The following is a 15115-nucleotide window of genomic DNA, read 5'->3' as shown; positions in this document are numbered from 1 at the left end:
CCTTCTTGTTGTACAGCCCGTGAACCCCACAGATGGCCAAGTCGGGACCCCAAGCGGGCCTGTTTCCAGCCCATCCCATGCTGCCTCCTGGTGAACGTAGTGGTCTCCCAGGACCACAGAGAGGAAGGACTCTGTAAAGCCTGAAGGGCAGGGAGAAGGCAGCCATGACACCCCAGAGCGGCAAGAGGGGCGATGCCAGGCTGGACTGACAGGGAGAGGTGCGCACTGGGACTGGTAAGGAGGGATGGGGGAGACGGGAAGAGAAGGAAGGGCAATGCAATGGCTCTCCCAATGCCACCTCAGAGGTGTACTAGACTAGCCCCTTCTCCTTCCCTGAGGTGTAAAGTGAAGGCATTGGATCCCCGACCTCTGGGGTTCCCACGAGGTCCAAACCATAGTCGGACTTGGATTCGGGAAGCCCTGGGAGGCGGGCATTTGTCTCCTACCTCTGGCTGCCTCGGGGGAGAGCAGCGGGCCTCACAGAGCCAACCCCAGCTCTTGCTGGCCTCCATTTACTCTGGAAGGGTTCTCCCAAGTGGTTTCAGCTTTCCTGGGCACTAAGCCGCCATCTTGGCCCCACCCTGGCCTCTGTTTAGGAGAATGAATGGAGAGTGGAGGCCGGGAACAGCAGCTCTGCTAAGCCACACCCGTTCAGCAACAAAGCCCACTTGGGACTCCAGGGCCCCAGCAATATGGCAGTAGAGGGGGGCCGGAGAGGAGGAAGAGGGAAGAATCCAAGTTAAGACCCTTCATTGTTTCTGGCCTGGTTTGGCCCTGGGCCCCCCGCCACGTCTTCCTCACTCTCCCAAGCACCCCCCCTCCACCATCAGAGGGACAAAGCATCCACTGTTGCAGGCACTTGACAGGGCTAGCCTCCAGCCCCCGCACCCACTGAGGATCCCAGCTGAGAACAGGCGGACACCTCCCCTTGGAAATGTAGTCTAGGGACGTGGGCCCCTTCCATTTGGCCACCATCGGGCCCCAGGACAGACAGCCAGTATCCTCCCAGCAGGCCCTGCCCCGTGCCTGCTGACAGGCTCACCAGGGATCCCTTCTCTTCTAACAGGACGCTGGGCCCCCAAGTACTGGAAGTGACAAAGGCTACTGGGAGAAAGATTAAAATGACCTCAAGTCACGGGACTTGGATTCAAAACCTGGCTGGCTCTGCAGTCTGCCACCTGCACAACCATCAACAAGTCATTCGTTTCTCTGAGCCTCAGTTTCCCTTTCTATAAAATTTGGGAATTAAACCAGGTTATTTCTAAGGTCTCTTCCAGCACTTCCTGGCCTGAGTTAGGGGTAATCTGAATTAGAAACTGGGGTGGTAAAAGCCAGCCTGAAAAGTTTTGACATTGTATGCTTTCACATTCAGTGAAGAGGTGCCTTGGCTTAGTACCTAGAGGGTTTGCCTCAGAGTCAATGAGCAAGTCTCGAGTTCAAGTCCTACCTCCCATTTAGCCTGACATCATGACTATGGCCAAGTCGCTTGACTTCACCATGGCCCAAGCAGCACTCTAGCAGTTACAGATCTATAGAGCTCCCTAGTTGGGCATTCTTCTTACCAATGAAACTACATGTCTGCTCTCCGCCATTGACAAACTTAAAGGAAATCCCTAGTCAGCAAGCTTGGTTGTGATCATGTTCAGTAAAAAGAATATCAGTAAATAAATCTTATTTAGGGACAGCCATATGGCTCAGTGGATAGAGCTCCAGACTTAGAGGCAGGAGGTCCTGGATTCAAATGTGACCTCAGACACTTCCTCACTGTGTGACCCTGGTCAAGTCATTTCACCCCCATTGCCTAGCCCTTATGACTCTTCTGCCTTGGAACAAATACTCAGTATTGATTCTAAGACAGAAGGTGACGGTTTAAAAAAGAAATATTTCATTCAAAAGTAAAAACCAAGTCACCTCTACTAAACTTGGGCTGGGAAAATGAAGTATGCCAGTGTGGGCGCCCAGGGTACCTTCATCTTCAGTGGGGACCAGTAACCACCTCCCCACACTCCACAGCCACATAGGCCAGGCCCAATATGGAAGCTGCCAGAAGTGTGCTCGCCAGCCCCCTACCTAGTCAATGAAGGTCCATCCAACCAACATGTAAAATACCAGATTCTCCACGAAGCCCAAAGCAACTGGTTTTCATGGAACCTCGGTGACCCTCGAATCCAACCCATTCACAAAAAGAACCTGTCACCCACTAAGTCACCAGGCCGCCAAAGTCCACCACAAGGAGAAGCCCACCAGCCACCTTCAGAAGCAACCTGTTGCCTTCTGGAAATTTTGGAAAGTTCCTCGTGACAATGGGCCCAAATCAACCTCTCTGTCACTCCCAATGGTTCTGCCTTCCAGGGCCTAACAGATCAGGACAGCTCCCTCTTCACACGTGACGGCCCTTCAAAGATCTGAGGACAGCTTACATAGCAACCCTTTGCCCCCAAGCCCCATGACTTCTTTCTCTTCTAGAGGGTAAACATCCCAGGCTCCATCAGCCAATCACATATGGCATTGAGTGACAGTGCTTCACCCTTCTGGGTGTCCCCCAGTTTTTTCACATCATTCCACCTCTATGGTACCCAGAACCCAACTAGGTGTTCTACTAGATCAGTGATGGCAAATCCTTTAGAGGCCAAGTGCCCAAACTGCAACCCTCATGCTACATGTGAGCCCCCCACCTTACCCCAGACAGGGGAGGGAGAAAGTGCTCCCACTGCGCTGCCGGGCAGAGGGGCGGGTGATGTAAGGAATGTCCTCAGGCACATGTGGAGAGGGGGAGGGGAGCAGCCCCCTCAGGCATGTGATCCATAGGTTCACCAACACAGTCCTAGGTGGTTAGGGCAGAAGAGAGTCCTAGAATGATTGCCTCCCTATTTCTAGAATCTATGACTCTCTATATAGTCAAGTGAACTCTCGAAGCTGCCATCTTCTACCGCTGACACCTATTAAGCTTGTAAAAGCCACTGTAACCCCCTGATCATCTTCAGATAATCAGCTAACTAACTAAGATTTCCCCCCACCCTGTTCCAGCTGATTTACTGAACCCAAGGATAAGACGTCATACATTTATCCTTAGTGAGTCTCATTTTATTAGATTCTATCAATGCCTATCTGTTGGCCATCTCTCCCAGGGTCAGCTCAGCTAAAACAGGACTTCTGGATCTGTGAACAAGGATGTTGCCCTCTCTGAGTGTACGACGAGAGAAGGTGGGATGAGATGGTTTCTCAGCCCCTCTTTGGCTTTCGAGCTTCTGGGCCCTCGGGGATGGGGGGGGGTCCCCTGGCACCCGCGGCCACACAGTTTTATCTGGTCAATCGAGGCTCGTATGGACCTCACTCCAGATGGCACAAAGATACACCATCCCAGCTTCTGCTCGAGGTGAAGGACTGGAACCCTTCTAAGGATGGGGCCCAACAGTTCACTCACCTGGTCGAAGAGCTGCTTCCCAGTGGTGTTGGGTTGGATGGCAAACTCCAACTCGGCATCCATAGTGGTCACACGAACGCTGATCTGAAACAAGACACACGCGCAGAGTTGGGGTTAGTCTGGCTCTGCACACAGAAGTTCTCTGGGAAAGGATCTGTCTTTGCATGACGTGGGAAGCACGGAGGACCCAAAGGACAATATACACAATGATTATAATTATGTAAATGAAGACGGCATTAAGCAGTTACAAAACTTCTCAGCATTAGCTCCTGACTCCAAGGCCTCTGGGGCCATGTCTAATCCCTCCTTTACGTCAGGAACCTTTGAACATGGGAAGACTGCTATGGGGCCCCTCACCGCTACCCTTAAGGCGCCTTTCCTCCAGACCGACCAGCCCAAAGTCCCTCAACTAATCAAGCCCCTTTAGCATGAAATCCAGACTTTTCCCATCCCAATTGCCCTGCTGGACACTCTCCAGCTTATCCAGGTCTCTCCCCTCGAACAGGAGCACTCACAACTTCAGGAAGTCCTGGACAGCACGAAATTACCCAGATGCCATGTCTCTTCCACCATCTCCCCAAATTTCATTGGTCCTCTGGACTGCAATATCACAGTGTGGGCACCCCACCCCCCAGATTTCATTCAGAAAAGGCACTCTGCAGCTACCCTTGTCCAGTACTTGGTCACCCTAGAAAATCAAGACTCACTGAGCCAACTGGAATTCTCCAGAGAAAGGCTGGATGATTGAATGGGGTACGTCAGCGGGGATTCGAGGACGGGTTACATGCTACAGCCATGAAAATCTCTTCCAAACCTGAAGATGCTGCAATTCTGCGATCTAAGCTCAAATCTCAGCTCTGCAACTCACTCAATGGACACAATTGCTTCCTCTCTCTAGGTCTCAGTATCCCCATTTGTAAAATGAAAAGGTTGAACTTCCATCTCTAATTCTTATGTTTTGCTACTGAAAAAATCCCACATTGGATATCGGTCAGGAACATTTTCTTTTGGATGCGATTTCCCCGCCCATATGGTAACTGAAGTCGCTGGGTCAAACCTCCTCACTTTCTTGAACCTTTCCCTTCTGTCCTAGAATCAATACTAGCATCGGTTCCAAGGCAGAAGAGAGGCAAGGGCTGGGCAATGGGGATGAAGTGACTTGGCCAAGGTCACCCAGGTAGGAAGTGTCTGAGGCTAGATTGGAACCCAAGACCTCCTATCTCTGAGCCACCTAGGTGCCCCCTATTCTTTTAGAAAACCTTCCCTTTCATCTTGGAATCAGTACTGAGCATTGGCTCCCAGTGAGATGAGTCACAACCTGCTGAGGCCGACTTAGAGCTCCAAAAGGGGATCCTCCAGAGACTTGCTTGCTTGTCTCTTCACTGGTGGGGCAGGGTGAAGACTCGGTCTAAGAGTCACCATTAAAGCCGATTAAACCTGGGGCTTCTTGTGGGCCGGTCGTTGGGCACAGGGCGTAAGGAGCTCAGTGACGGCCCCCGACGGGGATGCGAGAGATGTCCTCGGTCAGGGCTGTGGGAGGGGAGTGGCCTTGCTTTTCCTGGCTCCAGAGGGGAGCCCCAGGAACAATAAGTAGGGCTGACCGACAAGCTTTCAGCTCCATATAAGGTGGTAGCCGGCTTCCTGTTTCTGGATGTGAGGAAGCCAGAAGGAAGATGGCCACTTGGGAAGGGGGCTATGAAGGGATTCCTGCTTGTCTGGGTTCAACGACACCACAGGTGTCAAACACAGGGCCTTGGGGTCACCCACACGGGCTGTGAACCCGATTACGATGCGGTTCCTGTTTGATTTTCATGTGTTAGTGAATTAATTTTTAAAAAGAAAGAAATACAGGGGCAATGAGGTAGCTCACGGGATAAAGGGCCAGGTCTGGAGATGGGAAGTCCTGGGTTCAAATCTGGCCTTAGACACTTCCTAGCTGTGTGACCCTGGGCAAGTCACTTACCCCCATTGCCTAGCCCTTACCACTCTGCCACCTTGGATTCTAAGATGGAAGGTCAGGCTTTAAAAAAATACATAAATGTCTGTATGTGCTTGGTAAGCTGGGAGGGATCTCAGAGAGCATTGCCTAGTCCCCCATGTTATAGAGGGGTAAACCAAGGCCCAAAGAGAAGTGATTTCCCAAGGGGCATATACATAGTCGGAGGACCAAAGTGGCTTCTCAAAGCTAGCTAGGGTCCTAGATTAGAGCTGCTGGGGCTTCAGAGGCCACCTCAGTTTACACATGAGAACGCTAAGAAGAGAGAGGTCTAATGACTTGCCCAAGGCTACAGAGAGGATCACTCGACTTGGCGATCAGCTAAGTCAATGTACCCTCACTTGACAGAAAAAAGCAGAGGCTCAAGAAGAATTAAGTGGCCCGTCCATGGGCGTTTGCCCAAGCACCACAATGGGGCACTAAGCATGAGGTCAGCCCCCAAGGAGTTCTCAGTTTAATGAGGAAGACATCTTGTACAGCAGTTGATTTGCCCAAGACCATGCAGGACCTCTGGGGTGGGAAATAACCTGAGCTGCCAGAGCCTAAGCCCCCAGGGAAACTGAGGCCCAAAGGCTTCTGGGTCAGAAGCAGCAGAGTTGGGCCCTGAACTCCAGGGCCAGAGCTCTTTGGGAGCAGCTTTCTCCAAGGGACCTTCTCCCAAGAGGAATCCAATAGCTACTGTCTATAAACGGCTTTAAGGTCTGCACGTACTTGGCAGACTGTTTTGTGAGTATTCTACACCCAGCTCCCCGGGCAATGCTCTCTGGTGGAAAGCCTGCCCAGCTGGTCTCCCAGATTGGGGCGACATGGAGCTGCTGGCCCTTTCAGGGAGAGGGAGGGGCCTCTGAAACAGCCAGCAGCATCTGGACCCTCAGCTCTGGGCCAAGCGGCACTTGCCTGCTGGCTCCTTCCTCGGGACTCCTACGAAAGGGCAGAAGCTGGGAGCAAGAGACTGAGACCCACAGAGACAGAAGCAGCGACGGAGACAGAGAGACAGAGACACAAACAGAGGCTCAAAGATAAAGAGAGACAAAGCGTGTCAGAGACCGAGGAGACACACACACACAGAGACAGAAGCAGAGACAGCCAGAGATGAGAGACACAGACACAGAAACAGCGATGGAGACAGAGAGACAGAGACACAAACAGAGGCTCAAAGATAAAGAGAGACAAAGCGTGTCAGAGACCGAGGAGACACACACACACAGAGACAGAAGCAGAGACAGCCAGAGATGAGAGACACAGACACAGAAACAGCGATGGAGACAGAGAGACAGAGACACAAACAGAGACTCAAAGATAAAGAGAGACAAAGCGTGTCAGAGACCGAGGAGAAACACACACACAGAGACAGAAGCAGAGACAGCCAGAGATGAGAGACACAGACACAGAAACAGCGATGGAGACAGAGAGACAGAGACACAAACAGAGACTCAAAGATAAAGAGAGACAAAGCGTGTCAGAGACCGAGGAGACACACACACACAGAGACAGAAGCAGAGACAGCCAGAGATGAGAGACACAGACACAGAAACAGCGATGGAGACAGAGAGACAGAGACACAAACAGAGGCTCAAAGATAAAGAGAGACAAAGCGTGTCAGAGACCGAGGAGACACACACACACAGAGACAGAAGCAGAGACAGCCAGAGATGAGAGACACAGACACAGAAACAGCGACGGAGACAGAGAGACAGAGACACAAACAGAGGCTCAAAGATAAAGAGAGACAAAGCGTGTCAGAGACCGAGGAGACACACACACACAGAGACAGAAGCAGAGACAGCCAGAGATGAGAGACACAGACACAGAAACAGCGATGGAGACAGAGAGACAGAGACACAAACAGAGGCTCAAAGATAAAGAGAGACAAAGCGTGTCAGAGACCGAGGAGACACACACACACAGAGACAGAAGCAGAGACAGCCAGAGATGAGAGACACAGACACAGAAACAGCGATGGAGACAGAGAGACAGAGACACAAACAGAGACTCAAAGATAAAGAGAGACAAAGCGTGTCAGAGACCGAGGAGAAACACACACACAGAGACAGAAGCAGAGACAACGTGACTGACAGAGAGGGACAGAGGCAGAGAGAAGAGCCAGAAATAGAGAGACCCAGAGATAGGGAGGAGCCAGAGAGCCAGGCCAGGTGGCGTAATGGACAGCTAGGTGCAGAGGGCCTCCTGAGCCCACACTGCCCCAGCGCACAAGTGCCTGAGATTCCAGCAGGAGCTGATCAGAGGTGACTCACAATCGCATGGTGCAAAGCCCCCACCTTCCCACAGAGGAGGTGGAATAGCGGCACGATGATCTCTGTGGCCATTGGGAAGGAGGCTATTTCCTCAATGTGTAACCCTGACACACACGTGCGCGTGCACATACACATCCGCACACACACTGATGCCTGAAAAGTCTACCACCACCATTTCTTGACTGCCCAACTTTTTCAGCCCAAGCAACTAAGCAAGCAAGCAAGCTCAAGTCCTGCAAGGGTGGCTGGGGAGGCCAACTGGAAGGGCCGCCGGCCTTCCCGCTCCCCTCTCCAGGGGTTGTTCACACCTGACTGGGTGCTGATTTCTCAGCTGCTTTCCTCAGGGAGCTCCTTCCTTCATGGTGTTTGGGGCCAGTCCTGAAAAGCAACTTTGTCCTAAAAGGAAATCTATTTGGGGACCGACAATAGGACTGCAAAAGCCGGAAAACAGGAACAAGAGAAGGCAGCAGAGGGCAGGAAGAGAGAGCCTAGAACAAACATTCGCATTCCCCCAACCCACATGGACATTACAATTACTCCACCAAGCGAGCCGGCCAACCCCTAACCTGGGTGTTGTCGGCCTACATCCTGCTCCGCAGGCCTCACTCCAGGGTGGCCAGCGAAGGGGTCATCGGGTACCCGTACAGTGGCACTTCCTTATATGGAGATGAAATCCTGTCAGCGGCAATGTCTCTTCCAGGCTGGGGAAGCAGTGGGCAGTGGGGGAGGCCAAGGGGGGGGGCTGCATAGGTGACCAGCCAGATAGACTAGCTGGAGGCCAGGGAGAGAAGAGACCTGGGAGGAGGGGGAGAGAACAGAGGAAAGGGCGCGACTCCCAGAAAGAAACGAAAATTCCACCACCCAAGTGTGCTCACTGGTTCGTTAGCGGGAAGAATCTTGAGGAGTGGGTAGGGTGGGGAAAGACAGTGACTCAGGCCACTTTAGAAGGCTGCAGTCTAAGCTAAGAGGGAGAAGCAGAGGGCCACCCCCGGCTCGAAATTACACCCAGAGGATGTTTAGTCAAGGGAATATCCAGCCCAACCATAGCATGTCACCAGAGGAGGAAACTGAGGCCCAGGGCGAGTCGGATAGAGATTTCCCTAAGGTTATGCCGCCTGGCATATAAGAACTCGGGGCCCTCATTTTTCACAGGCGGAAAACAAGGCCCAAAGAGAGGGGCCTGTAGGAAAAAGTCCTTCAGAGGCCACGGAGTTTAGCCGGAGGTGGCTCTTTCTGTTTATGCACCCAGTCCAGGAGATATCAGAGTCTGAAGGGGAAGCGTTGGCATCTCAGTGGCAGTATTCATGGCAAAGAGGGCCCCGATCCATCCTCAGAGTCTCCGCCGCTTCCCTCAAGGACTGCCGGTGGCCACTTCTAGAATCTACAAGAGCCTTCTCTTTACAGCTGAGAAACTGAGGCTCATGGGATTGTGAAAAACCCATCCCAGGACTGCCCAGCTCTTATGGGGCAGAGCCAGGCCTGACTGCAAGGCCTCCCCACGGGAATGCACCGCAGCCGATCCAGTTCCTAACTTGGGGAGGTGACTAGTACTAGCACAGCCTACGAGACATACTGCCCTCAGGGTGCCCCCAATACTGTCCCCGACTGGGTACCCCATCCTCAAGCCATCATGGCTCGCCCGGGCCACTGGGCCATGTGGCTCTGCCAACAGGGAGAAAGCTGGGCCTCCACTGGAGAAACACTGAGGTTAAGAATAGCTCCCAACTCCATCCAGTTCAAGAGGCCCACAAGGCACACGATATCCCAAGAACAAAAATAGAAGCCCCAGAGTCAGCAGAAAGGCTTCCCAAGGAGCCTCCCAGTACTGCCCCCAGTGAGTGGAAGGGATGGGAGGGGACGGCTGGGGGAAATCAAGTCACATGTGGAAGCCCCCTGTGGAGAACTGTTTATACAGCTCTATCCCAGCCCTGAGAATTAGGGGGAAATCCTGGGCCTGAGCCAACACTTCTGGAGAATATTAGACGTTTGAGGAACAGAGAGCCTGGAGGTGGGGCTGCCTGTGGAAGGGGGAGATAGGATCCCCCCCAAAGCCATCACACGAGCCTCCATTGGTGTCTTTCCCTCCCCCGCCCCAACCACCCAGAGGGTCAGGAGCAGCCAACTATTAATTAGACACAGAAATTTCCCACACTAAAGCCCTTCTCTGGGGACTGGAAGCCCCCACCCTAGGACACAGACACACAGTCCACCCTTGGTACCCTGCAGAAGACTACAGTCTCCCCCACCTCCCGACTTTCCCATGGCTTATCCAAGGGAAGGAGGATACTCAAACTGACCACCAAGGACTCTGCCAGAGTTGGTCCCAAGCCTCAACTTGACCAGCTTCGCCCCTGCCCCACCTGCACCGTCATAGGCTCTTAGGTCCAGAAGTGCCTTTGGAGGCCACACTTTCTTATTTTACAGGTGAGGAAACTGAGGCCCAGAAAGGGGAAGTCACAGATACAGTAACGGAGCCAAAATTGGAACCCAAGCCTCCTGACTCAAATCTCACATTCTTTCCAGCGCACCATGCTTTCAGCTCACACTAAGGGCCTGCCTCCTAAAATGAATGCACCATCTTCTTACAGCAAGGCCAAAACTGACCAGGTAGTCTTATGGAAAGTGGCCCAGGCCCAAACATTAAGCACTGGACCAGGGCCCCATCCTCTCTGAGGAAGACGGGCAATTTGGGGTGGGAGGAGAGAGATTCGGAGCAAAAGAATCCCAGAATCTCTCCGTGGCCCAACCCCTTCACAAGGCTGTTGAGTTAGGGCGTATGGGGCCCACATCCAAGTGTTCTGTTAGAGACACTTGCCCTAGGTCAGTGTTGCCGTGTGCCCAAACTGCACCTTCAATCTGCCTGTGAGCCTCCTGCATTTCCCCAGAGACTGGAGGGAGGACGTGCTCACACTGGGCAGCTGGACAGAGAGGCGAGGCAGGAAAAAATGTCCTCAGGTGTGGTGGAGGTGGGGAACGGAGCAGGCCCCCTTGGGCACGCTGGGGCATGCACGCCGCATCTTTGCCAACATGGCCCTAGGTAAGTTGGTAAATAGCAGAGCCAGCTGCTCTGGCTCCATATCCAAGGCTCTTTCTACTATCATTGTACACAGAAGGAAACTGAAGCCCAGAGGCATAAGTCACTTGCCCGGGTTCACAGAGCTAGTTAAATACTAAGAGGAGGGATTCGACCTCCCATAGGGCCTGTGAGTCCAAAGCCAGCATCCTCCCTATACTAGAACAATCCAAGGGCTCAGCCCTCAACCAGTTGTCATCATGATGCAGCCAGGCCTCTCCTATACCCTTGGTAATTACTCGGGCCTCAGTGCCCACTTCCTGCCACCTGCCTGGTTTAAGACTATGGGCAGGGCAAGCCTAGATTCCCTCAAAGATGAGGGCATTGCTTGAAACAGCTGTTTTCCACAGAAAAACAAGGGCTGCTTTAATCCCCAGCCCTCTTCTGCCTCCTCTACTGATTCATTCCCTCCCTCCATCCCTCCCTCCCTCTTTTCCTCCCTCCATACTTCCACCCCAACTCAGCTCAAGTACCTGGTACAAGTTTTAGCTGGCCAAGCCCTTCTTTCTTCTGCCTCCCAAGGCTGGCCAGGCCTAGCTTTCTCTGCCCCACTGTTTCTTCCAACAAAATGCCGAGGCCCTCCCACACTGTGAAAGGTAAACTTGACTGTCTCATTCAAACCTTTCCCTTTACAGATGAGGAAACTGAGGATCAGAGTTACTGGACCTGTGTTTGCACTGATAAAGGGCACTTCCGCATGAGGAACCTCCATCCACCAACGTAGGCTGCCATCTTCTCTGGCACTCACAGTCTTAGTTGCCTTCCAGTACATATCAGAGGTGGGCCTTTGAACCCAGCCCTTCTTCTCAGCTCCGAGGCCCATTCTCGGTCGGTTACCCCATGCTGTTCCCCCTTCAGGATCAGCGTGATTCAATGAGATGCCTGAAGTCACATAGCTAGCGGGTCCAAGGCAAGGCTTCTGACCCCATACTCCTATGACTGAGACAGATGAAGGCACACGTCCGAAATGTTAGGGTTTATCAGACAGAATGGCAGCGTCCCAACCGTGCTCAATCTCACGGGACAGGCTGTCTCTTGGGTTCTTGTCCCTGCACTGGCCTCCAAATACGGAGGCTCTATACTGTTAGTGCTCCTCCGAGAGGGATGGGAGATAGTTCATAGGAGAGCAGGGCTCAGGGCGTCAAGCCTAGGCATCACTACCATGGCCAAGAAAAATGAAACGGAAGCAGGGGAGCCTGCTGCTGGGCCTGGGCCCCACCCTGGCTCACTACATGAGTTTGGGGAAACCAAGTGATTTCCAAAACCATTATTTAGTGCCTATGAGGGACAGCGCATTGGGCTCAGCAATGGCGGGATTCCCAGAGCTTCTCTAGGCCAAGGTTCTTGTCTTTGGGTCATGGAATCAGAAAAGTTCAGATCTAAATAGACCTCAGAGGCCAGTTAGGCCAAGGAGCAAACGAAGACCTGAGGAAGGAGTTGACTTGCCCAAGGTCACACATGTAGTAAACAGTTACTAGACAGGATGAACTTGGTGGCCTCCAGAATTCCTTCTAGTTCCAGGAGGCCAAAAAATTGCCTCCTTCAGGAAAGTTTTCCTGGTTGTTTTGGGGTATTCCCTTCCCACCACAACTTGCAGAGGGAGAGATGCTAAACCAGAGAAGGACTTCTCAATCTGGGGACTTCTTTTAAAACACATTTGACAGCCAGGTGGCAATGTGGATAGAGCACCAGGCCTAGAGTCAGGAAGACACAGGTTCAAATCTATCCTCAGATATTTCCTCGTTGTATGACCCTGGGCAAGTCACTTAACCCTGCTTGCCTAGCCCGTGCCCTTCTGTCTTAAAAAAATTGTTACTAAAACAGAAAAGAAGGGATAAAAAATACATATTTGACAGCTGCAATTCAATCTGATTTCTTTGGCAATTCCAGGGATTTGATTTTACACATTTAAAAATGTGATTCTGAGAAGAGGTCCCTAGGCTTCCCGGAGGTGCCTGCCAAAGGGGGCCCCCACCCAGAAGGGGAGGAGGACCCCTGGCCTAAACAGTGCCAAACAAAGGCTCCTTAGAGCACCAAAGCCTTGTATTCCTGCTTCTCCAGGGTCCCCGCCCTGCTTCTGGCTCTTCAGCCTGGCCCAACAGGCCAGCATTCTGCTGCCTGGGCCTTTGCCTATTGCTGCCTCCTGCCTCAAAGAGCCCTCCCCGCCTTCATCTGTGTTTACTGAAATACCTTCTTTCCTTTGAGGCTGAACTCATCTGTCCAAAACCTCCCCAGCACTCTTGAACACACACACACACACACACACGCACACGCACACACACGCACACACACACGCACACACACGCACGCGCACACACACACACCCAAGCTCTGAAGCTCTGTCATTTCTGGGTCTTTCCATCTGGCCTGCAGCTGGGCCCTCCTATGTACCATCTCCCCCCTTTCAGGATGGAAGCTCCTCAAGAGAAGGCCTTCTCGGCATTGTTTTCTGTGTTTCTAGCATTTAGCACATAGCTAGAATTTGAGATCGCTTCGTTCACTGGTAAGTTGCTCTCTATGTTACATTTTACATGCGCGGTCTTATTTTTGGGCTTCCCCAAGGACCTTAGGGGGAAGTACTATTATTGTCCCATTTTACAAGTGAAGAAGCTGAGGCCAACAGCTGAATCCTTGGTCTTCCTGCTCCCTCCTCTAGTCTCCTTGGGGGTAGGAGCAGGGTCTTAGTTTCCTTTTCCAATTTGCCATTTGATGTTCTAACAGCCCTTCCATGGCACTCTGGGAATACATACAAAGGAACCACAGGAAGTAGGCAGCTCAGGCCCAAGGGGCCTGGTGAGTGACTTCTTAAGGTGGCTGTAACTGCTCATACCACCAAAACAAAGATCAAACATAGGCCAGGGTCCTGCAGTCACTGGAAGAAGAGGGGGCAGCTAGGTCGTACAGCATATAAAACACCTGGCCAGGAGTTCAAATCTGGTTTCAGACACTTCCTAGTTGTATGACCCTGGGCAGGTGACTTGATCCCATTTGTGAAGGGAAGGAAGGAGAAGGGGGAAGGGGAAAGAAAGAGAGAGAAAGAGAGAGAGAGAGAGAGAGAGAGAGAGAGAGAGAGAGAGAGAGAGAGAGAGAGAGAGAGAGGGAGAGAGAGAGAGAGAGAGGGAGAGAGAGAGAGAGAAAGGGAAGGAGGGAGGGAAGGAGGGAGGGAGAGAGGGAATAAGAGAAAGGAAGAAAGGAAGGAGATTGCATTGCTATGCTGCTACCACCAGGGGGCTGTCAATGGCAATGCTACTATCCTCAGACTCAAGGCTAAGACTTGCCGTTCAGAAGAGAAGGCCTACAGCCTAAGGAGAACAAAAGCCAATCCCTAGAATTTAGCTTTGTTTTCCCCAATTGTAATAGGCGGCCTTTCCTCCTCCCTACCCATACTGCACATAGGTCATAGGGTCATAGGGCCAGAATGAGGGGAGCAAGAGCCCTGGGGTCCCTCTTCTTGTGGGCCCACATCTGGAATACTCTAAGGACTGCACAGCCTTGGCCAAGGGCCACATTAGGCCACACAATGATCATGGAAGGGATTGGGGGCAGGGGAGAGGGAGGGGAGGTGTGCAGTCTTTGAGGACCATCGCCTGGAAGAGCAAAGACTAGGGAAGAATCAGGAGCAGAAGTCATCTTTTTGGTATTTTTAAAGCCTTAGCTTGAGTCAATACTGTGTATCTGTTCTGAGGCAGAAGAGCAGAAAGGGCGAGGCAATGAGGGTTAAGTGACTCACCCAGGATTGCACAGCTAGGAAGCCAAATTTGAACCCAGGACCTTCCTGGCTTTCAATGCACACTGAGTCACCTGGCCGCCTGCCAGAAGTCATCTTGATGCAATGACCACCTTCCTAATGGCAGTCTGTCCAAATGAGATAAGTGGGCTAGGCTACAGGAAGTGGATGAGTTACTTAGAGTGTGAGGAGCTGACCTGTCACTAGAGGTCTCTCTAAGTGGGAGCTGGAAGTCCACTCCTGGCTCACATTGGACATGTAGATTCCTGTTTGAGTCTATGGGTGGGCCTCAGGGCCTCCAAGGCCCTACGCATATCCTCAGGCTCACCCCCCACCCCGGGGTTGGCTGAGGAGGCCCCACAGCCGAGGAGTATGGGGTCTGGGGAAGCTGGGAGAGGAAGCCTCTGTCCCCTATCGAGTGCTTCTCAGGAATACCCTGAAGTTGCCCTTCCTCAGCTAAACATTCCCACCCATGAGGCATCAGCCTCCCCAGAGGAGCCGGAGGCTTCCGGGCTGACTGCCAATCGATTTCACCATCGGGCAGTGGGCAGAAACAGCAGACACAGCAGGACTCCCTCAAGCTAATCTCCAGATCTGGGCTCTCACATCCAACCTGAAAATCTGAGCTCCGAGGGGCCTC

General features: G+C 52.4%; 1 protein-coding gene across 1 annotated transcript in view; it reads right to left on the bottom strand.

The window, feature by feature from the left end:
• The window catches only part of MSN (moesin), a 79517-nt gene that overhangs the window by 21589 nt on the left and 42813 nt on the right, over positions 1 to 15115 (bottom strand). Inside the window, exon 2 of the mRNA XM_056809276.1 lies at positions 3425 to 3508. Coding sequence (XP_056665254.1) covers positions 3425 to 3508 — 84 coding nt within the window. The remainder of the gene's footprint in view (positions 1 to 3424; positions 3509 to 15115) is intronic.

This window comes from Monodelphis domestica, chromosome X (genome assembly GCF_027887165.1).
Source record: "Monodelphis domestica isolate mMonDom1 chromosome X, mMonDom1.pri, whole genome shotgun sequence".
NCBI lineage: Eukaryota > Metazoa > Chordata > Mammalia > Didelphimorphia > Didelphidae > Monodelphis > Monodelphis domestica.
This window is presented reverse-complemented; position numbering and strand designations above follow the sequence as displayed.